The sequence below is a fragment of the Amblyomma maculatum genome, chromosome 3 (assembly GCF_055883805.1).
Source record: "Amblyomma maculatum isolate TAMU_Amacu chromosome 3, ASM5588380v1, whole genome shotgun sequence".
NCBI classification, from domain to species: domain Eukaryota; kingdom Metazoa; phylum Arthropoda; class Arachnida; order Ixodida; family Ixodidae; genus Amblyomma; species Amblyomma maculatum.
The window spans coordinates 16,063,477-16,088,319 of NC_139346.1; the positions used below are offsets into that span (position 1 = coordinate 16,063,477).

The 24,843-nt window shown below is 50.6% G+C and overlaps 1 protein-coding gene across 1 annotated transcript in view; it reads left to right on the forward strand.

The window, feature by feature from the left end:
- Positions 1 to 24,843, forward strand: part of LOC146194269 (polyamine-transporting ATPase 13A3-like) — an 813,351-nt gene that overhangs the window by 582,051 nt on the left and 206,457 nt on the right. Inside the window, exon 25 of the mRNA XM_084596520.1 lies at positions 21,219 to 21,261. Within this exon, the coding sequence (XP_084452646.1) occupies positions 21,219 to 21,261 (43 nt within the window). The remainder of the gene's footprint in view (positions 1 to 21,218; positions 21,262 to 24,843) is intronic.

Consider the following 24,843-nt stretch of genomic DNA (forward strand, 5'->3'; position numbering starts at 1 on the left):
ACCTACTCTTTATCATGTCTTTCTTTTCTATTTTCTGCTGTCTGCTCGTTACTCAGGCTCGCCTCAGATTTCCGTTTGCGATTCAGGCCCTCCGCTACAGAAACTATCACGTGCCTGGGGTAACCTGCCGCCTCCAATCGAGCCACCTGTGAGCTAAGACTATCATCAACGGTGTGTTGGCATGACTTTCTAATAGCACTCGACTAGAAGGACAGCACGATATTCCTCTTGACCAGCTTAGAATGCGACGAACTATACGGAAGGGGAGGCTTGTTGGCCCTTGGCTCATACACCCAACACGCGTGATCTTTAAAATACAATCGCAAATCCAAAAACCTAATGCTGTTCTGCTCGGGCAATTCGGTGGTGAATGTGAGTGGTTTAAAACATGCATGAAAAGATGCTAAAATCCCCGAGACAATAGGGTCTCCGAGAACAATAAACTCTTCCGAATGACTGCTCTCAAACGGGTCAATAACAACAGAAGTATCCTGCAAAATCAAAAAATCATCAACATAACGAAACACTTTTAAAATCTTAAGATCATCAAGCCGCTCAAAAAGAGCCTTGCCACAACGAACCAAAAATAATTCACTTAAAATCGGTGCGATACAAGAACCAATGCTAACACCCTGCTTTTGCAGGTAAATGCTTTTGTCAAAGGCAACAAAAGTAGACGTCAGGTAACAAGATAAAAGCTCTAAAAAGCCACTCACACTTACACCACAGTCGTTCTGAAAGTCTACCGCGCTGTACTCGTCAATTACTGCCTCAACTCAGGACAACAGACCATCGTGTGGCAATGAATAAAACAAATCTTCTATATCCACTGAAAAAGCGGTTAGATCGTTGTTGTCGTATGACCTAAGGTAATCTATTATTACAGCAGAGTCCCTCGTCGCAAACGGGTTGTCCACGTCAAGCCTTTTAAGACTCAATTGCAAGAAGTCAGCAACGCACTTCGGCCACGTACCCGATTCGGACACGATCACGCGAAAAGGGCATTCGACTTTATGAGTCTTAGCTGAGAAAAACATTTGAAGAGAGACGTAATCGCTGCTCTCAATCTTCTTAACGACGCTCAACAGGTTGAGCTGTTCGCACAGCTTCTTAGCAGGCGACTTTACTCTTTTCAAAGGAACATTTCGGTGTGGCTTTAATACAGATAGCACTGCTTCCGACGCTTTACTACAGAACAGCTCTTGCCTGAGCACAGCAAATCCGCCTTCCTTGTCAGCAGGCAGAACACAGAGACCAAGTTCCTTGAGAGACGTAGCCGCGTGCTCCAGCCGCATGTCAGGTCGCTCCTGTCTGCACCTTGCAACCACCTTCAACCCTTGGGACACACAGGATGCACTCTCGTCCACTTCCCTTGTCCTTGCCACTTCCCGGACACTGGTGAGAAGTCCTGCGGTGTCTTGCCTCGGTGGTACGGCGAACTTGGGGCCGAGCGCCAGCGTCCTGGAAACATCATCCGGGACGTCGACGTCCCCTAACGTGTGAATGCCTTGACCACATGCCGATACCTTACGAGGCACGAGAAAGCGGAGGCCCTCCAACACACGGAGCCAGAAGGTTTCCGTGGCCAGGTCGAGCAACCTTGACACCTGTCGCCATTTCCATCGGGCTCGTCCGAGGTTACCGTCGCTGAAGATACTTGAGAACAAGTAGTCACGATAGAACCGATAGAACCGATCGTAGGTATGAGGTGAACGGTACAATAACGCAAGGTCTCGCTTGCCGGATGCGCTCAGTCACGCGAAAAGTACGGCTTTAAGCGCACCACATGCACAATTTCTGGCCGCTGACGCCGAACACTGACGGTCACAGTTCCAGCTGGAATGACTTCGTAATTAACGCTGTTTAAGCGGCGTAGGACTTTATAAGATCCGAAATAGCGGTGGAGCAGTTTCTCGCTCAAGCCATTGTGGCACACGGGGGTCCACATCCACACTTGGTTCCCTGGTTCGTAGTGGACTTCCCTGTGCCGAAGGTTATAGTGTCGAGGGTCGGTGGCATGCTGCTCCTTGATGTGCAAGCGGGCCAGCTGACGGGCTTGCTCTGCCTGTTCTGCGAAAAGGGCGGCATCAGGTTCGAACGCTTCATCCCCACACGGGAGCATCGCGTCCAACACTGTGCGGGCCTCCCTGCCATATACGAGACGGAACGGCGTAAATTTCGTGGTTTCCTGCGGCGCCGTATTGTAGGCGAAGGTGACATACGGTAGGATCTCGTCCAACGTTTTATGTTCAACGTCGATGTACTACATTGAAATCATGTCCACCAAAGTTTTGTTTAGTCGTTCCGTTAATCCATTTGTCTGAGGGTGATACGCTGTTGTGTAATGATAGGTATGGCTGAGGGTTAAGGTGTCTCGCAGTAGTCGAGCTGTAAACGCCTTTGCTCGGTCAGTAATGATGGTCGACGGTGCACCGTGTCTGAGCACAATGTCATTCATAAAAAATCGAGCAACTTCGCCGGCAGTACCTCGGGCAAGAGCCTTCGTTTCAGCGTAGCGTGTTAAGTAGTCTGTGGCGACTACGATCCACTTGTGTCCGTTCGAGGATAAAGGAAATGGGCCTAAAAGGTCCATGCCCACTTGATCAAAGGGTGTGAGGGGTGGTTCGATAGATTGTAACATGCCGGATGGCTTGAGCGCGGGTTTTTTTCGCCGCTGGCATTGTCGACAAGTCTGTACGTAACGTCTAACGCTCGGAGAAAGATGTGGCCAGTAATAGTTCTGCTTTACTCGGTTTAGGGTTCGTGTAAAGCCAAGATGCCCTGAAGTTGGTTCGTCGTGGCAGGCCAGGAGGATTTCGTGCCGTATATCATCCGGTATGACTAGCAGGTATGTTTTTCCACTTGACGTAGAAATCTTCTTATAAACCACCCCATTGCAAATACAATACGACGACAGCCCCCGAGCAAGATACCGGGGTATTGTAGAGTGCCCACCTTCAAGTAATCAGTCGCAACTCCGCGTCGGCACGCTGTTTGGAAACGAGGTCGGACGTAGTGACTGCCCCAAGGAGGCTATCGTCGTCGGTAGCATCTGATGAAGGAGGGCCGACGGGCGCGCGGGACAGGCTATCAGCATCGGTGTGCTTTCGGCCGGACTTATAAATAACATCGAAATCGAACTCCTGCAGGCGCAATGCCCAACGTGCTAAGCGGCCACAAGGATCCTTTAAGTTTTTCAGCCAACACAACGAGTGATGATCAGTGATGACACGAAACGGTCTGCCATAAAGATACGGGCGGAACTTGGCAGCGACCCGTACTACCGCCAAACATTCTTTTTCGGTGGTGGAATAGTTGCACTCGGCACGGGAAATTGCACGGCTGGCGTAGGCAATTACTTTCTCGACCCCGTCTTGGCGCTGAACTACAACGTTTCCAAGGCCGACATTGCTCGCATCCGTGTGTAACTCTGTGTCGGCATCATCGTCGAAATGTGCCAGGATCGGGGGTGACTGGAGCCGGCGTCGTAACTCGTCGGAAGCCATCTGCTGCTCGGCGCCCTAGGAAAATGGTGCATCATCTAGAGTCAAGAGTGTCAAAGGGCTGGCCATCTGTGCAAAGTTTTTGATAAAGCGACGGTAATAGGAGCATAACCCCAAAAACCGTCGGATTGCTTTTTTGTGGGCTGTGACGGGAAAGGCAGCAACGGCAGCAAGTTTCTCAGGGTCTGTTCGAATGCCATGTGCCCAAGAAATGTCAATTCGGTGAACCCGAAGTGGCACTTTTGAGGCTTGAGAGAAAGATTGGCAGGCCAGAGAGCTTCGAGAACAGTCCTCAGGCGGCACAGGTTTTCCGTGAACATCGATGAAAAGATAATCACGTCTTCGAGAAAAACGAGACATGTCTGCCACTTAAGACCTGTGAGCACAGTGTCCATCATCCGCTGGAAGGTGGCAGGAGCACAGCAGAGTCCGAATGGGAGGACGCGGAATTCATAGAGCCCATCTGGTGTTACGAAGGCAGTTTTCTCACGGTCGCTCTCATCAACTTCGATTTGCCAATAACCATTCCTGAGGTCAATGGAGGAGAAGTACTTGGCTCGGCGAAGTCGGTCGAAAGAGTCGTCGATCGGTGGAAGCGGATAGACATCCTTCTTTGTCCTACTATTGCGCTTCTGATAGTCAATGCAGAAACGCAGTGTTCCGTCTTCCTTTTTGACGAGGACGACCGGGGACGACCATGGGCTGCTTGACGGTTGATTGACGCCATCGGCAAGCGTCTCTTTGACTTGCTGCTGGATAGCTTCTCTTTCCCGAGGAGACACATGATAGGGCTGTTGATGGATAGGTCGAGTAACTTCGTGCGTGATAATCCGGTGTTTAATGAGCGACGTTTGCTGCACTGTAGACGAAGACGTGAAGCACGCACGAAACTCCAGCAATAGGTCCTGAAGTTGCCTCTTTTCAACGGAGGAAAGGCTAGGATGAATGTCGACAGCGTGTACGGCATCATCGGGTTCGGTGCTAGGCATAGCTTCCTCGGAAGCAAAACGTTCGGCGAATTCTTGCAGATGATCAACGTAAGCGGTCGCAGTGCCACTGAACAAATGTCGATGTTCATTGGAGAAATCGGTGACGAGCACCTCCGTCTCTCAGCCACGAAAAAACGAAGACCTCTTGGCACAGAAACCCCCACGGCGAGTGAGAGGGACACATTAGGCTCAACAACTCGGAGGCAGTGATGTGGCTCGTCACAGATAACTCTTTCGAGGATGCTGGCGCGTGGTGGCACTGTGAGGCTATCATCGGCGACTCGCATCGTGAAATGGGACCCATGGAACTCATGCTTTTCGGTGGCTAGTTTAGAGGAAAACGTCACCAAGCGATTCCGGAGATCTATAGTGGCACCGTGCTCCCGATGGAAGTCGATGCCAAGAATAACATCGCGAGAGCATTCGCGTAGAACAAGAAACGTTGCGATAAATGTGTAGATTCGCATCGTAACCCGAGCCGTACACATACCCAGTGATGCAAACACATGTCCGCTTGCCGCACGTATATCTGGTCCGTTCCATGGTGTCATCACATTTCTCAGCGTTCTTGTAAGCCGCCCGCTGCGGATAGAATAATCGGCTCCCGTATCGACTAAAGCACTGACCTCCTTCGTGTCGACGATAACAGGGATGTCCAGGGAGACCCGGCCCCGACCAGGGCCTGTCGACGTCGATTCGGAGTGAAGTAAGCGGTGCGGCGGCGGCAGCTGGGTGGTTGGCGTCGGGGCGGTTCAATGTTGACGGCGGGTAGGAGTGAAGCGAGCGGTGCGGCAGCGGACGCTGGGCTGCAGTTGTGTGGTCTGTGTCGGGGCGATTCAGTCGACACGGCGGTGATAAATGGTCGGCGATGCGGACGACGTCAGAGCGATCTGGTCTGTGCGGCGAAAATTGGACGGGAATTCGGCGTTCGACGTCGGGGCGAATCGTGTGGTGCGGCGGTGGAAGCTTTGCGGCGAATCGATGTGCGGCAGCCTCGCCTCCAAAGGTCGCCGTAGCTAGTTTTCTCTATGAGGGTTCGAAGAACCAAGGTGTGCAGCGGTATAACGTGGCCCAGAGGGCGAAGAGTGCCGTGGCGAAGGCGATCGCGACTGATGACGAGGAGAATGTGGGGGACGACGTTGGCGGGTGACGTATCCGGCGATGTCCTGAGGCCGTTGACCGGGTCATGGACGAGGCCTGTCGGGAGCAAATCCTCTCAGGCCCATCTGGCGATAAGGGCACTGCCGGTAGAGGTGACCAGCCTCGCCACAATGGTAGCAAAGAGGGTGGTTATCTGCAGTGCGCCAGATATCAGTCTTTCGGGGCGCATGGCGCCGATATGCCCAGAGGGCCGGCGGTTCCGTAGCGTGTACAGCGACCTCGGGTGGATTGTAAGGAGAAGGAGTAGAAAGCAGAGCTGGGCGGCGTGTGACATCAGTATAACTCGTCGGCTGCGCGAGGCCCGGGGGCGGCGGTTGAACGACTACACTTATTATCGGTGGCGTAAGTGCGTTCTGGACCTCCTCACGGATGACGCTGGTCAGGGAAGCCGGACCTGGGGCCAATGTCCCATGGCATTGCTGCAGCTCCTGGCGAATTACGGTGCGAATAAGGTCGCGAAGGGAGCTCAGGTCTGCCCCGGGATTGTAGTCGGTGCGATCAGTCGGCGGTGGTACGGAGAGGGAATTCAGTGGCCAAGCATACTGACTGCACCGCTGCTGTAGGAGTTTCTCCGTGATCACAGCTTCAGACAGAAACGTCGCGACGGTAGTGGACGGGTTCCGCACGAGGCCGGAAAAGAACTGATATTTGACGCCGTGCATCAGGTGCCGCACCTTCTCGTCTCTCATGGACGGGTCGGCGCGATGGTAAAGGCGCATGACATCTTCAACGTACATTGCGACCCCTTCGTTCTGACGCTGAACCCGAGACGTCAGGGCACGCTCCGCGTTCTCCCGGCAGTCACTGTTGACGTACGTACCGAGTAGTTGGCTTCGGAACGCCGGCCACGAAGAGAATGTGGCCTCATGGTTCTCGACCCAAGTCCGAGCAGCGTCTTCAAGGCTGAAGTAGACGTTTCGCATTTTCGTAGCGTCGTCCCAGCCGTTAAATGTCGCGACCCTTTTAGCTAGCCAGTCCTCGGCATCTTCAAACTGCTCACCGTGAAATGGCTTAGGGGTACATGGAGTCAGAAGGATGAGAGGGGACGAAGGGGTGGAAGGGACAGTCGTGGTATGGGCGGCGGGTGTCGTTGCCATAACTAGGTTAGAATCTAGGGGCTCTTCATCAAGAGGGAAGGTTTCGGGGGTAAGTCTCGGAGCCGCCGGTTTACACGATGAACTGGAGTGGTCACGAGAGGCGGCCACGTCGGGTCGTCCACAGGCGAAGGGATCATCAATGGCACCTCCACCAGTGTCACGACTCAAGCCACAGGGAGCCGTCAAGGTACACGGTACCGTGAAGGTAAGACCTGAAAGTCAGGTTTGCGTCTAGCTCCGATGAGTGTCCAGCACTAGCGCGCCGCTCGTGCTAACAACCGCTTCGTCGTCGTCCGCACCAAGCACGGCTGTCGCGCGGCGCTAGGCACGTGGCTATATATATATATATATATATATATATATATATATATATATATATATATATATATATATATATATATATATATAACATAAAAGATGTGAAGGCTCTTGTACCTTAAAACAAAAAAATGCCGTTTCGTCCGCTGAACCGAGCCGAACAGGTAAGTTTTCTCATTTCATATATATATATATATTGTAACAGAGGACAGGGAGAAGATGTTGGATGACCGGGAGATGACGTTTACTGAATGGTTGGCGGGCCTAGTGCGAGCGCTCCTGCCCGCACCACTGCCCGCTTCTTCCTCCTTGTGCGTCCGTAACATAACACGGGGCCACCGAGCGATCATCCCAATCGTAGACGAGGACGTTTACTGATGTTGATGAGTCCATGGCATGATGATGTGTGTGTCTGGATGCTTGAAGAAGAAGGAAGAATACAACGGCTTGCCGGAACGATGATTCCCGATGAACATTGGTCCAGGCCCCTCTCGGGCCCCACGTTGCCACGACTCGATGGGGGAGGCCAGGGCACCACCGCATGGCATTGGCAGGGGTCATGTGTTCATGTTTGGTGGCATATTTGGCTCGGTGGGGTCTCAGGTCGGCAGATTGGTTCAGTAGGGTCATATGGTCATTGGCTCTCCTGCTGTGGCTTGTAGTCGTGTGGGTGATGTCTCAGGTCAGTCTCCTTCGTCGTGTCTTATGGTCGGGGCAGGGGGACGGGGCGGAGTAACGACAAGGCCCTGCTGGATCCTGCAGGCTGGGGAACAGCCGTGCGATGCCTTCTAACCTTCAGCTGACGGCGCTAGAACTCGCAGGGGGCCGAAGCTCCTGACCAGGGTGAGGGGGTGATGATGAGGCACCCCGAACCTCCACCAAATGTTACGTGACCGCAAGCCGGTGAACACAGGAAAACAGAGGACAGGGAGAAGATGTTGGATGACCGTGAGATGATGTTTAATGAATGGTTTGCGAGCCTAGCGCGAGCGCTCCTGCCCGCAACACTGCCCGCTTCCGTCCGTAAGAATATGTATATGTATAGGTATATATATATATATATATATATATATATAGACTTAAAGTAGGTGACACACGGTAGAAAAAACAACACTTTATTCCGACGTTTCGGCCGGGGTCCGGCCTTTGTCAAGGAATGTAGCATATATATATATATATATATATATATATATATATATATATATATATATATATATATATATATATATATATATATATATATATATATATATATATATATACCGGGTGTCCCAGCTAACTTGAACCAAGGATTACAAAATAATGTATTTGAGGTAGGTCAGTGAAACCAATTGCATTCAATTGCCAGCCTCCTTGGGCACTACAGGCAATTTTTTGTTTTGCAATTACTTAATTAGCTAATTATGTTAATTTATCTAATTTATTAAATATCGACTTTAGACCAAACATATAAATTGGAAAGTTGTAGAGCACCTTCAGAAACCCCCATTTCATTAATTGCGATAAAGAAAGTCTCACTTGTATCGTTTTTTCCGGGCTCAGAAGAAAGCCCGCGAAATACAAATAATACCACGTGACTAGTGCATTTGTGCGCCGCGATTGTGGTGCTCTCAGTCGTGGTTTGAGCGAACGAAATCAGCTGCGGCCGTGTCTTCTTGGCCCCGTTAAAGCGGCAGGCCGATATGCCTGCGATGGCTTCTTCGCCCGCGTCAGACAGCCAGCCGACGTGACGGTGCAGTAGCAGCGAGAACGGCGAGCCGACACCACCGACATTCTAACAAGGCCTCCTTCTCTCCCATCAGCGAACGTCGCGACAAACGAATGAGCGATAAGGTATCAGCCACTGAATCTGCGCATACAGGCTTGGGTAAAGGGGCGAGATGACATCATGTGACTCGACTAAAATTTGCGCTGCATATTCATTTGCCGGTTTTTTATCGCCATCCGCCTGTCGTGATGTAGGCTGCTGCGGTGCGCAGGCGTGGCCAAAATCGCGGTGGCGACGGGCGAGCTCCAGCTCGCTCGAACCATCGCCAACATTTCTGCCTGCCGCTGCAACGGGACCATCGGGTCACAGACGCAGCTTATGTCGTTCGCTCAAACCACGACTGAGAGCACCACAATCGCGGCGCACAAATGCGCTAGTCACGTGGTATTATTTGTATTTCGCGCGCTTTCTTCTGAGCCCGGAAAAAAAGATACACGTGAGACTTTCTTTATCGAAGTTAATGGAATGGGGGTTTCTGAAGGTGCTTTACAACTTTCCAATTTACATGTTTGGTCTAAAGTCGATATTTAAACAATTAGAGAAATTAACATAATTAGCTAATTAAGCAAATGCAAAACAAGAAATTGCCTGTAGTGCGCGAACAGGCTGGTAGTTGTATGCATTTGGTTTCACTGACCTACCTCAAATACATTATTTTGTAATCCTTGGTTCAAGTTAGCTGGGACACCCGGTATATATATATATATATATATATATATATATATATATATATATATATATATATATATATATATATATATATATATATAATAGTTAAGAAGAGGTAGGGGGCACGAACGAAAACAGTGATTTAGAAATGTCAGAAATAAATCATTGTTTTCGTTCGTGCGCCCCTACCTCTTCTTATACATATTACTGGATCCTATAAAACTTTTATGAAACACACACACATATACACACACATATATATATATATATATATATATATATATATATATATATATATATATATATATATATATATATATATATATATATATATATATATATATTGTAAGGAAGATGATGATACAGCGCCGGCACTAACGACGACGAAGACGCCGATCAGCAGGCGCGCGCACTGAGAGCTCGGACTGTCTTGTTCGGACGAGATTGTGCTGTGCTCTACGATCGTCTTGCGTGATCGGTCGCCGTCTCCAGTCCTTCGAATAACCCCCAATAAACCCCTCTTCATTTGGTGGAACGTGCCGAGGTACGACCCTCAAACGATAACCGTGGAGCTCCGCAGCCGTAGGATACCTATGGCGACAAACGAGGTAGGCCAACAGCCAGTGGCAGCCTCTTCGCAGTCCATCTCATGCTCCGGTACCATTCGGCAGCGAGATCCCGCAGTTTTCAGCGGGCAGGGCAACCAGCACGTTGAAGAATGGTTGGCCTCCTACGAGCGGGTGAGTCGTCATAACAACTGGGATGACCGCATGAAAATCAACAATGTCATCTTTTACCTGAGTGACGTTGCTAACCTCTGGTATCGAAATCATGAGGCCGACATGCCAACATGGGCTGACTTCAAGGCAAAGCTCACGGACGTTTTCGGCCACCCACAGTTCGGAAACTACGCGCTGAAGAAGCCCTGCGCGTACGCGTTCAGCATGAAGGGGAAAGCTTCACAAGCTACTTCGAAGACGTCGTTAATTTATGCAAGCGTGTCGACCCGTCTATGGATGACGCTGCCAAGACAAAATACATAATGAAGGGCATTGATGCTGATGCATTTCACATGCTGTGGGAAAAGAGGTCAACCACGGTGACATCAGTATACAACCTTTGCCAAAGTTTCGACGAAATGCTCAAACAACGCCTCTGCACTCTTCGCTCTCTCGCACCTGCTGCGTCCATATCTGGCCTAGCTTCGAGCAGCGACTTTTTGGTTGGCATCAAAGACTTCGTTCGGGATGAGGTCTCCCGACAGCTTGGGCTTTTGTCTGGCCCACGCCAGTAAACTTATTTTTGCTGTTTCTTGAAGTTCCTTTTTTTTTTCTTCTTCTTGTTGTTGGTGGTCCCGGCTCCTTGCTTCGCCGCAAGAATCGCAATGGGCCAAATTAAATTAACAAACTGATTTAAATAAAGTAATAGGTTGGTTGGATAAACAAGCACAGCATAGTCGAAATAAAGAACAAATAAGACACTGAGTTGGGTCGCCCTCCGGCTTAGGACAGTCTGTCGTCCCAAGCGAGCGTACAGGAGAACGTCCGTCTTCTCCCTCGCTCGGGCCGCAACTCCCCGGCCACCCATCGCACCTCGTCGTTTTCGCGCGGTCTCCGTTTCCATGAAAACGTCCTTGGTGCCCCCCCCCTCCCGTTCACACAGATTCGTGCAAAATCGTAGCCGAGGTCCAGTTCGCCGAAGCGTCCCAACCCCGGCCTTTCCACCACTGGCATTCCAGTCTCGATTACGCGCACGAGATTTACGATCGCGTTTTACACATACAAAATAAAACAACAGCGTAAAAGCACCCAGATGGCGCTTGACGGGGTTGCCGGCGGTGTTCAGAGCCTCGAGCGCTAACCAGCAGGCCAAACACAGAACGGCCGAACGCCTTTCAAAATGCGAGATCTCCCGCCCCTCAAGGAAGACATAAAACAGACAACGCTCACACGCAGGGACACTTTCCACTGTAAACAAAAACAAGAAAAAGGCTCCCCCTCCCTGGGTACGGGCGCCGCTCCACCCGTGCGCCTCGCGGGCCGGCTCTCCGAAACGGGAGGAAACACACAAACACACACAAAACGAAAACCTGAGTAAAAATGCACTATTGACGACCTTACAACGCCCATCATCTGCAGCCTAGCTGCTTAACTCTTCTATCCGGCACACCATCACGCAGGAGGTTGCTGATGCGATTCCCAGTTTTGGTCAGCCAGCGCCTGTCACACATCATGCCGACCCTGTTGCACTGCCGCCCACACCTCTTGCTGCACCATTAAGTTACAGCCCCCTGTTGTCGTGCCGCCTCCACCTGTGCAAGTACAGATGCCTCCCACGTATGCACAAGTTACCGCCCGCCCACCGCCGCCACAGTCCTTTGCGTACGTGCCGAATATGGCGCCATCTCTCGCCCCACGGTTCCGATCTACGACGCCTCCCTACAATCCTTGGCGCACGAATAACAACCGGCCTATTTGCTATGCCCGCGGTATTCCCGGGCCACGTCGCCAGCCTGTGCCGTCGCACTCTGCGCTCTGCCCCTGCACGCACTATGGATGACTGCAATTATCAATACGACACCTTGCGCCCACCTTTGGTTGCATCTCCAGGGCAGCCGCACAGCTCGTCGGGCCGCCAGCACATTCCACTGCACCGCTCGCCGTCCCCTCGCCGTCGGTCCGTGTCTCCAATGCGGCGTCGCAGCTTGACACAAGAGTCGGAAAACTAGCGGCCGCAGTCCATGGGGCACGAACAGCGCACATATCGCCTACCACAAGTCCTCGTCTGTCTCCGCCGAACATTGTCGAAGTTTTTGTTGATGGTGTTCGTACCCTTGCACTCGTCGATACAGGCGCTACTCTCTCCGTCATTAGCGAACGTTTTTGTCGCTCGCTGACTCTTTCTTCGCACCGCCAGCGCCGATTCCGTTCGTCCGTCTGCTGCTTGCACAGCGCCTTTCGTTATCGCGGACGTCTTATACATCGTCGAGTTTTTAGTGCTTGCGTCATGCTCGCATGACTGAAATCTTGGCTGGGATTTCCTGTCCCACCACAATGCTGTTATTGACAGCACCCGCGCCCACGTTGCCTTCTCTGCGCTCTGTGATGCGGTTCTTGACGATGCGCCGTCTTTTTCTTGCGTAAAACTTGTTGTCGCCGACGACACCGACATTCTGCCCAATTGTGCTGTGATTGTTCCCGTTTGTGCACCCTTTTCCTTAAACGCGACTGTTCTTTCTGCGCCTTCTCCCATGTTCGCTTCTCGCCGTAACCTCCTTCTTCCCTTTGCTATCATCGATATTAACCGCGGCGCTGCTGACATTGTTGTTGCGAATGCCTCAACCGCTGTGGTCCCGTTACTTCGTGTCGCCTTGGCCATATTGAAGCTGCTGACCTCATCTCGCCGTTTGATGTTGACGGGTATTTACCACAGAGTACCCACGTAGCCTCCCTAACGACGATTTCTGCGTCTTCAGATATACCGAGTTGGGACCTTTTTCAATCATCTATGGCCAGTGACCTCGACCCGACTTACCGTGTGCAACTGTTTGTTCTCCTCAACCAGTTCCGGTCTTCGTTTGAAGTGCAGACGACTTTCTTGGGCGGTGCGACCGAGGTTGTTCACCACATCGACACCGGCAGTCATGCCCCTCTTCGCCAGCGCCCTTACCATTTTTCGTCTACGGAGCGCCGTGGTATTGCTGAGTAGGTCGACGACATGCTACAACGTGCTGTAATTCAGCCTTCATCTAGTCCGTGGTCGTCTCCAGTGGTACTGGTGAAAAAGAAGTATGGCTCCATAATATTTTGCATTGATTACCGCCGTCCTAACAAAATTACACGTAAAGACGTATACCGACTACCCCGCATTGACGACGCCATCGATTGTTTACAAGGAGCCGAGTTCTTTTCGTCCCTGGACCTGCGGTCTGGTTATTGGCAAGTCCCTATGGCTGAGTCTGACCGCCCCAAGACAGCTTTTGTTACCCCTTATGGACTATATGAGTTCACTGTGATGCCGTTTGGTCTTTGCAATGCTCCTGCTACGTTTGAGCGAATGATGGACAACATCTTATGCGGCCTCAAATGGAACATTTGCCTTTGTTATTTGGATGATATCGTCGTTTTCTCTCCCGATTTTCCGACGCACCTCGTGCGCTTGCACCAAATACTGAGTTGCCTCACGGGCGCAGGTCTTCAACTTAACCTGAAGAAGTGTCGTTTTGGCCCCCGCAAGCTGACAATACTGGGTCAGATTTTGTCCAAAGATGGTGTCCAGCCCGATCCGGACAAACTACGGGCGGTCACTGAACTTCCGAAGCCGACTTCTGTTAAAGAGCTGCGCAGCTTCTTCGACCTATGCTCATATTTTCGCCGTTTTGTTCGCAATTTCGCTATCATCATTGCACCGCTTACAAAGTTGCTAAATGGTCCCGCCGACTTGCCTACATGGACCCCACTCTGAAATGATGCTTTCACTGTGCTACGACGTCTACTAACTTCGCCGCCCATTCTCCGCCATTACGACCCATCCGCTCCTACAGAGGTGCACAGCAACGCCAGCGGCATCGGTCTCGGTGCTGTCCTCGCTCAACGCAAACCCGGCTTTTCTGAATATGCAGTTGCTTACGCTAGCCGAGCGCTAACGAAAGCTGAATCTAACTACACCGTCACGCAAAAGGACTGTCTTGCAATCGTGTGGGCCTTAACAAAGTTTCGCTCCTACTTATATGGCTGCCGCTTCGACGTTATCCCCGACCACCTTGTTGGCGTCTCTGAAAGACCCTTCAGGACGCCTCGGCTGCTGGGCTCTTCGCCTTCAAGATTTTCACTTTGACGTGATATATCGATCGGGACGCAAACATTCCGACGCTGACGCCTTGTCGCGCACGCCGCTGCCTTATCCGGTACCCTCGGACTCGATATCCGAACCCTCCGTTGCAGCCCTTACTTCCGACGATCTTCCTTTTGAACACGCCTGGATCCCTGGATATCTTCACTCCTAGACGTCCTCACCGCGTCCTCAACATCTTCATTCCCGCGAGCCCTTCGTCGCCAAGCTTACCATTTTATGATCCGGGGGGTCTGCTGTATCGCAAAAGCTATCGCCCGGATGGTCGCAAATGGTTCTTAGTCATTCCTCGCCACCTTCGCACAGAAATTAGTGCCCATCACAATGCTGACCCGCAAAGCGCACATGCTGGCTTGTTGAGACATACGAGCGTCTCCGCCAGCGGTACTACTGGCGGGGGATGTACAACTTTGTCCGCCGCTATATTCGTTCCTGTACTGCTTGTCAGCAGCGGAAGTCTACTCCGCGCCCCTCCGCCGGCCCATTACAGCCATTGCTTTGTCCAGCGCGACCTTTCGATCGTGTCGGAATCGGCCTATATGCCCCGCTTCCACCTTCGACATCAGGAAACCGCTGGATAATAGTCGCCGTGGCTCACCTAACTCGCTACGCGGAGACTGCAGCCCTGCCTACGGCTAGTGCTTGTGACGTCGCCTCCTTTATCATACGTCACTTCGTTCTACGTCACGGGGCTACTCGTGAACTTCTCAGTGACCGCGGCCGCGTCTTCCTATCACAAGTGGTCCACGAGCTGTTGGAAGCTTGCAAAATAATACATCGAACCACCACAGCTTACCATGCTCAAACCAATGGCCTCACAGAAAGGTTTAACCGAGCTCTTGGTGACATGCTGGCCATGTACGTTTCTTCTGACGGGTCTAATTTGGATCAGGTGCTTCCGTACGTCACCTATGTCTATAACACAGCATCTCAGGCAACGACTGAATTTTCCCCATTCTTTCTCTTCTACGGTCGTGAGCCATCATGTTTACTGGACAGCAAACTTCCTTACCACCCCGACAGCTCAGAATGCATTTCTCTTTCTGCTGTGGCCCGTAATGCTGAGCAGTGCCGTCAGCTGGCTCGTTCATTCACGTCGGACATTCAAGATCTTCGCCGACATGAGAGCGATCACGGGAAGCCCGCTACTGACTTTCCTATCAACACCCTCGTTTGGCTCTGCGTTCCGGCTGATTACAAATTCTCTGCGAAGTATAATGGCCCTTATCGTGTATTAGGGCGTACATCACCAGTTAACTACGTCGTGGAGCCGGTAACTCCTTCTTCAGACCACCGTCGCCGCGGGCGAGAAGTTGTTCACGTCAGTCGACTTAAGCCATACTACGATCCCCTTGTCATACCCTCGCCGTAAGTCGCCAGGATGGCTCCCTCTTTCCGCCGGCGATTTTGTAAGGAAGAAGATGATACAGCGCCAAAGCCAACGACGATGAAGACGCCGATCAGCTGGCGCGCGCACTGAGAGCTTGAACTGTCTTCTTCGGACGAGATTGTGCTTCGCTCTACGATCGCCTTGTGTCATCGGTCGCCGTCTCCAGTCCTTCGAATATATATATATATATTGAAGAGGGGTTTATTGGGGGGTTATTCGAAGGACTGGAGACGGCGACCGATGACACAAGACGATCGTATATATATATATATATATATATATATATATATATATATATATATATATATATATATATATATATATATATATATTGCCACCTAGCGTTGCCAGGTGGCGCATGACTAAGGTGTGAAAGGAGGACGAAGTTGAAGAGGACGACAAAGTGTCGCTTGCATGTTTGTGTCTGGGCTACCCCTTTCTATCATTGGTATCCTTAGTCACCGTGTACGTGACATTCTGGTGGAGGTGCTGGGAAAAACGGTCGCCTATGCAAGAATCTCCATCTACAAGACGTCGCGCCAGCCCTGTACCATTGGACACCCCCGTGCATCGTTCCAGTCGACGGCTCCAGGGACTGTCTCCAGAGTTTCAGCCATCACCCGCCGCCATGACATCTAGTGCTCCTGCTCAGCAGGTAACGGGCGTCGCACCGGCCTGTAACTACACCTTGCAGGCCCCTCGGTGGCCGAAGTCATTCCATGGGGACCTCTTTGAGGATGTGGAGGACTGGTTCCTTCAGTTTGAACGTGTCGCTGCTTTCAACCAGTGGGACGATGCTGCCAAACTAAGGAACGTCTACTTCAGCCTTGAGGACGGCGCCCGTATCTGGTTCGAGAACCGAGAGCAAGTATTAACTTCGTGGCGGGAATTCCATCGTTAACTGCTCGAGGCTTACACTAGCGCAGATCGTCGCGAGCATGCAGAACGTGCCATTCACTCTCTCATCCAAAGGCCGAATGAGAGTGTCCAAGCGTACATCGAGGACATGACGCGCCTCTTCAGGCGAGCCGATCCCGCCATGTCCGAGGACAAAAAGGTCAGGCACTTGATGCAGGGTTTGAAAGAGCAGCTGTTCGCAGGCCTTGTGCGAAACCCACCGTCGACTGTAAACGGATTCCTTGCGGAGGCCACCACAATGGAAAGGTGCTACACCAACGTGCCGTGGCTTATGACCGACCTTTTCATACAAGCACAATCGCGGAATCATTTGGATCTTCAGAGCGGTATCCCGATGCATTGCGCGAACTGATTCGCAGCGTCGTGCGCGAAGAACTAAGCAAGTTCTGGAGCCCTCTGCAGCAATCGCCAACTTCCGTTTCTGCTATAGTGCGGGAGGAGGTGCGGTAGGCACTCAAGAGCCCTCTTTCGCCTGTAGTTCCGAGCCCGCCGTTGCTGTCGGGGACCGACAATCGTCCCACACATGCGGAAGTTCTGCAGAGTCAGGCTCCCCCTTCACCACCGCCCATTCTCGCGTCACCTACAGTTTCGCTGCCCTCGGTGCAGCCAGTGCAGAACTTCGACAATCGTCCGCTGCCCCGACGCAAAGCCGACATTTGGCGCACGCCTGACCGCCGTCCGCTTTGCTTCCACTGCGGTGAACCAGGACATCTTTACCGGGATTGTCCGTATCGACGCCTCGGTCTCCACGGCTTCCGCATCGACTCGCCTCCTCCCCGGTTTGGTCAACGACCCCGAGTTATTGAGGAGTACCTGGCGGAGCAGCGTTCATCTCATTCGCAGCGTCAGCCCCGCTCCCCTTCGCCAAGGCGCTCCTCCTCGTTCACCCTCGGTTCCTCGCGAGAGGACCAAGGCCGCTCGTCTAGCCCTCATCGGGAAAACTGAAAACAGCGACCTTCGGGGGCGAGGCCACTGGTAGTCGCTGCGTTGAAGACCTCCCGTCGTCGCCGCTTCGATCCGACCGCGAGCTGCTGGTACCGTCACCTAGGGAAGCAAAAAGCATTTCTCTGGACATTCCGGTTATTTTAGATGGTCGCACTACGGTCAATGCATTAGTGGACACCGGTGCCGATTATTCAATTTTGAGTGGTCGCGTGGCGACTGTTTTGAGGAAGGTGCTCACTGCTTGGCCAGGTGTGTACCTTCGAACCGCCGGTGGTCATATAGTTACTCCAAAGGGGATGTGCACGGCTCGCATTCAGATTAACGGACATACGTTCGTCGTTAGTTGCGTTGTTGTGACTGCTCCCGTGACCTTATCCTCGGCATTGGCTTTCTGCGGGAGTACGGAGCAGTTATCGACCTGCGAAATAGACTCGTCACGTTTTCGATAGGACAATCTACCGAACAAGATAGTAGCAGTTCTTGCAATACTGCACTTCGTGTTTCCGCTGAGAGCGTCTCGCTGCCGCCGCGAAGCAGTGCTCTTGTGGAAGTTACTTGTGACGATTTCCGTACCGGTGATGCTGTAGTGGAGGGGAACCATACACTCCTGCTTGCTCATGGCATTTGCGCTCCCCGAAGTTTATTGTCGTTTCACAATTGCCGGGCTGCACTCCTTGTCACAAATTTTTCTAATGAGCACCGACACTTGTTCCCGGGGACTGCTATCGCTTTTGCTGATCATGTTGCGCACGATCCGGTCTGTTTTGCATCCACGGCAGTAGAAACTAACGAGCCATCTCTTGACAACATCGACATTAACTGTCACTTGTCAAAGGAGAAACGGCGGGCCTTAGAGCAACTACTGCTAGACTTCAAGCACTGCTTTGCTTCTTCCTCGAAGGTTCGTCAAACGCCCATCACACAACATCGCATCATTACTTATGACGACGCTCGCCCAATACGACAGCAGCCTTATCGTGTGTCTGCCAAAGAACGAGAAGTTATCCAGACGCAGGTTCAGGAGATGCTGGATGATGGTGTTGTGCAGCCTTCACAAAGTCCGTGGTCTTCACCAGTAGTCCTGGTCAAAAAGAAAGACGGCACTCTTCGATTTTGCGTCGACTATCGGAAATTGAATAATGTGACAAAGAAAGATGTATACCCGTTGCCGCGCATCGATGATTCACTGGACAAATTGCGACGTGCGAAGTATTTTTCATCTATTGATGTAAAAAGCGGCTATTGGCAAATCGAAGTAGACGAAAGAGACCGAGAAAAAACCGCATTTGTCACTCCAGATGGCCTATATGAATTCAAAGTACTCCCATTCGGATTGTGCTCTGCCCCAGCTACATTCCAAAGGATGATGGACACCGTCCTCACTGGCCTCAAGTGGCAGATCTGTCTTGTGTACTTGGACGACGTAGTTGTTTTTTCCGAAACATTTGATCAACACCTCGAACGCCTTCGAGCTGTCCTGGAAGCCCTCCGTTCTGCTGATCTCACGCTGAAGCCCGAGAAATGCCACTTCGGGTATACAGAACTCAAGTTCCTCGGCCATGTTGTAAGCGCTGATGGGGTGCGCCCGGATCCCGATAAGACAGCTGCCGTCGCACGATTTCCCGTTCCAGCTAATAAGAAGGCTGTTCAGCGCTTCCTCGGCCTGTGCGCATATTATCGGCGTTTCATTGCGGACTTTTCTCAGATCGCAGAACCTCTGACGCGCCTTACAAGCAAGGACACCTCCTTTGTGTGGAACTCTGAGCAGCAGATGGCCTTCTCTTTGCTTCGTGAGCGCCTTAAAACATCCCCTGTTCTGGCGCACTTCGATGAAGCGGCTGACACTGAGGTGCACACTGACGCCAGTAGTATCGGTCTCGGCGCGGTCCTTGTTCAGCATCAAGACGGGTTTGAGCGAGTAATAGCCTATGCTAGCCGCACTCTCTCTCGTGCCGAAATGAACTATTCCACCTCAGAAAAGGAATGCCTGGCGGTCGTATGGGCTACTATGAAGTTTCGCCCCTATGTTTGCGGCCGGACTTGTAAACAATGGTTATGTCAAACTCCTGAAGTCGTAAACTCCAGCGTGCAAGTCGTCCAGATGGGTTTCGCAGATTTGCCAGCCAGCACAAACAATGATGGTCGGTGACGACTTTAATTGGCCGGCCGTAAAGCGTTGCCAGGTGGCGCATGACTGAAGTGTGAAAGGAGGACGAAGTTGAAGAGGACGACAAAGTGTCGCTTGCACGTTTGCGTCTGTGCTGCTGTGTTGTTGTGTCTGGGCTACCCCTTTCTATCATTGGTATCCTTAGTCACCGTGTACGTGACAATATATATATATATATATATATATATATATATATATATATATATATATATATATATATATATATATATATATATATATATATATATATTTTGTTGGGCACCAGTCCTACGGTCCACTGTCCTTCGGTGGACACACTCTCGTGGACACACACTCGTGCAGCAAATACCACAAAATCCGCTTTCGTCGGGGTACAAAACGCAGAGGCAGTAAACCCGTTTCAGCTACTAAAACATTGGCAGTGGCTGAGCTCTGCTATGCCTGGATATGCGTGGCGTAAAGCTACGGTTATGCTTGGTTGAGTTTGTTGAGGTTGTTTTCGCCGCACGTTTCGTCTTGGCTCGATCGCTCTTCCGCTGCTCGACGGCCAAATGCCAGGCCACAACCTCGGGATCGGAAGAATTTAATTTTTTCAGTCTTCTGCGCCGTTTGGCAGCGGCTCGACTGTATTTAGGTTCCATGTCGAGCGCGACCGTCTTTTCTCCACCGAGCTTATTATATACACGGGGCGCACCCTACTCGCGCATTCGCAGTAGTGCGCGGCGCAACTGTGGTAAACATAGCTCTGGGTAAAGGTCACGCGTTGAAGAGAAGCGGCGGCGAGTAGTAGACGCACCTGCGCCTCTCATGACGTCACACGACTCTCGCGCATGCGCATAACGGGCGGCGCAAACTCCCGCGCAACTCTGCTTTGACCCGCTTAGTGTAGCTTTACGCTACAAAAGACATTCGCGCAGGAACCGGTGCAACTCACGGTTTTTCTCCGCACAGGACGACTTGCACACACACCACGCGATGGGCTCCCGCGGCGGCCTCCGGCACGCAAAAAAGGACCCCCCCCCTCCCCCGTTCTCAGACTTTCGCCTTTATCTCATAGCACCGCCGAAACGCCATCTATCGATGTCTTTTCCATGGCCATGCATTCTGCGGATAAAGCGATCGTTCGAACACTATCGAACGAGCATCTTTTCGCTCGCCGTTGTAGCTAGCGCAGTCGCAGTGGTCATACCGAGAACTGTTTCAGCCTAAGCCCACAATATACATTTCCTTTCCTTTAAGTAGTTTCTATGTTTCACTTTTCTCTTCTTTGAAGTTCTGCAGTATTTTTTTTTTCTGACTACGCAAAAAGCTGATGTTACAAGATAATAGAGAAAGTTTTGTTGTAACAGCAGGTTTATGGTGAAAACCTCCGGAATATATTTTGTACTGTTTAAAACTATGAATCGCTTTTTGGTAGATCCCAAATGCTCGCATCTAATTGAGTTTTCTGCATTTACCTTCAGATACGTCGTTGCAATGTGCGGGGATGGCGCCAACGACTGCGGGGTAAGTACCCAATTTCTTTGGGGTTTCAAAATTTTGTTGAACAATTGGAATTCGGAGTCGTACGTGGGATGTTATTGAGATGCCATCGATCGCCATCCTCCTTCCCTGCTTCCCAAATACCTGCTGTCGTGGAGCGTGGCAGCCAACACAGCAAGCGCTACTGCTAGCTGTATTGTTATTACGTTTGTGTTTCGATCACGTATACCGAATCACACAAAGCCGCACTCACAAATTGTCCCTTTGAAAAGTACCCACAAAATATTTTGTAGTAAAGACAGCTCGGAAAAAGCTCTCCTCTGCCATAGTCTCACTCATGCAATTTTGGCAAACAGTCAGGGAGGAAAAGGTTACAATCCGACGAACACTAATTATAAAGATAATGTACACGGTTGTACACGCTAAGTAGGAACACGGCTCAGCATGACTGCGCTCCGCGGAGCGTCAGCAGAGGAGTGACATTCCCATAGACGCATCATTATCATCATAGGTCTGACTATACCCACTGCAGGGCGAAGGCCTCTCCCATATTTCTCCACTTAACCCGGTTCTGTGCTAGCTGCATACACTTGACCCATTACGAACTTCTTAACCTCATCCACCCACCTAACTTTGTGCCGCCCCCTGATATGCTTTCGCAAAGTAGAGTTCTGGGCTAGTTGGTTCCGGGACATGATAACTGGGAGGCTTAGCACGGAACAGACAAGGACAAGAGAGGCACACAGGACGAGCGCTCGTCCTGTGCGCTACTCTTGTCCTTGTCTGTTCCGCGCTAAGCCTCCCACTTATCAAGATATGCTTTCCTTCCCCTGGAATCCAGTTTGTTAGCCTAAGCGACCATCGGTTATCGTCTCTTCGCACTACATGTCCTGCCCATGCCCATTTCTTCTTAATTTCCACTAGAACATCGGTAAATTGAGTTATTTCTCTGACCCACTCTGCACGCTTCCTATCTCTTAAGGCCCGTTCACACTTGCGACTCGCAGCGGTCGCGCGACCGTTTTGGTCGAAAAGCGACAGTCGCAAATGGTCGCATCGGTCGAAAAGCGACTGCCGCAGCCGATCGGGCACTGCTCGAATTTCCAGTCGCGCGACTACTAGTCGCAAACCATTTCACCAATCAGCGAGGTCCCGGAGTACTCGAACGAGCACCTTCTCAATGCAATTAAAGAATACCCCTACCTTTTCAACAAACGGTATCCGGAATTCAAAGGCAGGGATGATAGGATATGACCTGGGAGGAGATTGAAAAGATATTCGGACTATCCGGTAAGTACCATGAACGTTTGAGAAATGGGTTTTTCGCGCAGGTGCAACATTTTATATTGACACCACGGTGATTGACATCGTCTATTCGTCGTCGGCGTTCTCCTGTAAACACGAGAGCGCGGCATGCGTACCGGCTGAAGTGTCTGGCACGCGGCAGCTACCGACGTTCAGTGTCATCGCCCAGCAGCTCTCCTACTCCCAACTCGTTCGGAACGAGAACAGAACGAGAAGGCGACTGTCGCAAGTGTGAACATCGGTAGTGGCAAGCTCCTCTCCTCTGGTCGCGCGACTGGTAGTCGCGCGTCCTCATCTAGTCGCAAGTGTGAATAGACCTTTAATGTTACCCCTGCCATATTTCGTTCCATAGCCCTCTGGGTTGTCCTCAACTTAAATAGAACCCTCTTGGTTAGCCTCCACGTTTCAGTCCCAAAGGTGAGTAAAGGTATGATGCAACTGTTGTATACTTTCCTCTTGAGCGGTACCGGTAAGCTGCTAGTCATAATCTGCGAGTGCTTGCCAAATGCGTTCTATGCCAATCTTATTCTTCTTGTTATTTACTTTTCATGTTCCTGACCTGCGGTTACTACCTGTCCTAAGTAGACACATTCGCCTACTACTTCCAGTGCTTCGCTACCTAATGTAAACTGCTGTTCCCTGCCGAGGCTGTTGAGCATTACCTTAGTCTTCACCATATTGATTTTCAAGGCCACCTTTCTACATTTTCTAAGTCATCAATCATTATTTGCAGTTCGTCCCTCGAGTTTCTTAGCAAAGCAATTTCATCAGCAAATCGCAGATTACTGAGGTATTCTCTATCTACCTTTATCCCCAACTGCTCCCATTCCAAGTCTCTGAATACTTCCTCAAAACAAGCTATGAATAGTACTTTGGAGATTGTGTCTCCTTGCCTAACACCTTTCTTTATGGGAATTTTGTTACTTTCTTTATGCAGAACTATGGTTGCTGTGCAGCCACTATATATATATCTTCCAGCACTTTCACGTACGGCTCCTCCACCCCCTGATTTCGCAATGCCTGCATCACCGCCGAGGTTTCAACTGAGTCAAATGCTTTTTCGTAATCAATAAATGCTATGTATAAGGGCTGGTTATATTCCGATCATTTTTCTATCACCTGATTGATGGTATGGGTATGATCGATAGTAGAGTACCGTTTCCGAAACCCTGCTTGATCCTTTGTTTGATTGCAGTCTAAGGTTGTCCCGATTCTATTAGCGATTACCCTAGTAAATACCTTATACGTAACAGACAGTAAGCTGATTGGTCTGTAATTTTTAAGGTCCTTAGAGTCCCCTTTCTTGTGAATGAGGATAATGTTTGCATTCTTTCATGGTTCCGGTATCGTCGATGACACCAGGCACTGCGTATACGGGGTGGCCAGTTTTTCTAGCACGATATCCCCCCCGTCCTTCATCAAATCTGTAGTTATCTGATCCTCTCCAGCTGATTTCCCCCTTTTCATGTTTCCTAACGCTTTCTTGACCTCGTCCCTTGTCACTGGCGGAACATCTGACTGTTTTTCCTTACCCCGCCAATTTCATTACGGTCCTAACTAATTTGGCTACTGTAGAGATCTGTATAAAACTCCTCGGCTAGTTCGACTATCTTGTCCATATTCGTGATGACGTTTCCCGCCTTATCTCTTATTGCATATATCTTGTTTTTGCTATGCTCAATTTCTTCTTTACCACTTTAAGGCTTGCCGTTCTTTACAGCATGCCCTATATTCTCCATGTTATACTTATATTGGCCACCTTGCGCTTATTGATTAGATTTCATATCTCGGCCAATTCTGCCTGGTTTGTTGGATTGGAAGCTTTCATACTCCGGCATTTCCTAATCAAATCTTTCGTCTCCTTAGACAGCTTACCGGTATCCACTCTTACTATCCTACCGCCTACTTCTACCGCGCACTCAGTAATGATATCTCTGAAATTATTGTTCATTATTTTTAGGGTAATGTCGCTATCCTGAGTTAGAGGTGAATATCTGTTCTGTAGCGAGGTCCTGAATCTTCTGCCCTCCCCCTCACCGCTAACTCGTTGATGGGTTTCTTTCTTACTCATCTGCTGTGTTCCTTCTTCAGATTAAGGCTAATTCGGGACCTCACCATCCTGCGGGCACTGCATAGAAGCAATGGGGCGGAAAATTTCTGGCGACACTAGCGGCTCCTTTTTTTTCGGCGGTAAACACTCGGATCGCTAAATATCGCCCATACCCAGCCAAGAGTGGAACAACTTATATAATGCGTTAAATTGCTATATTTTGCCATTATATAGCACTGAAAAAGTTATTA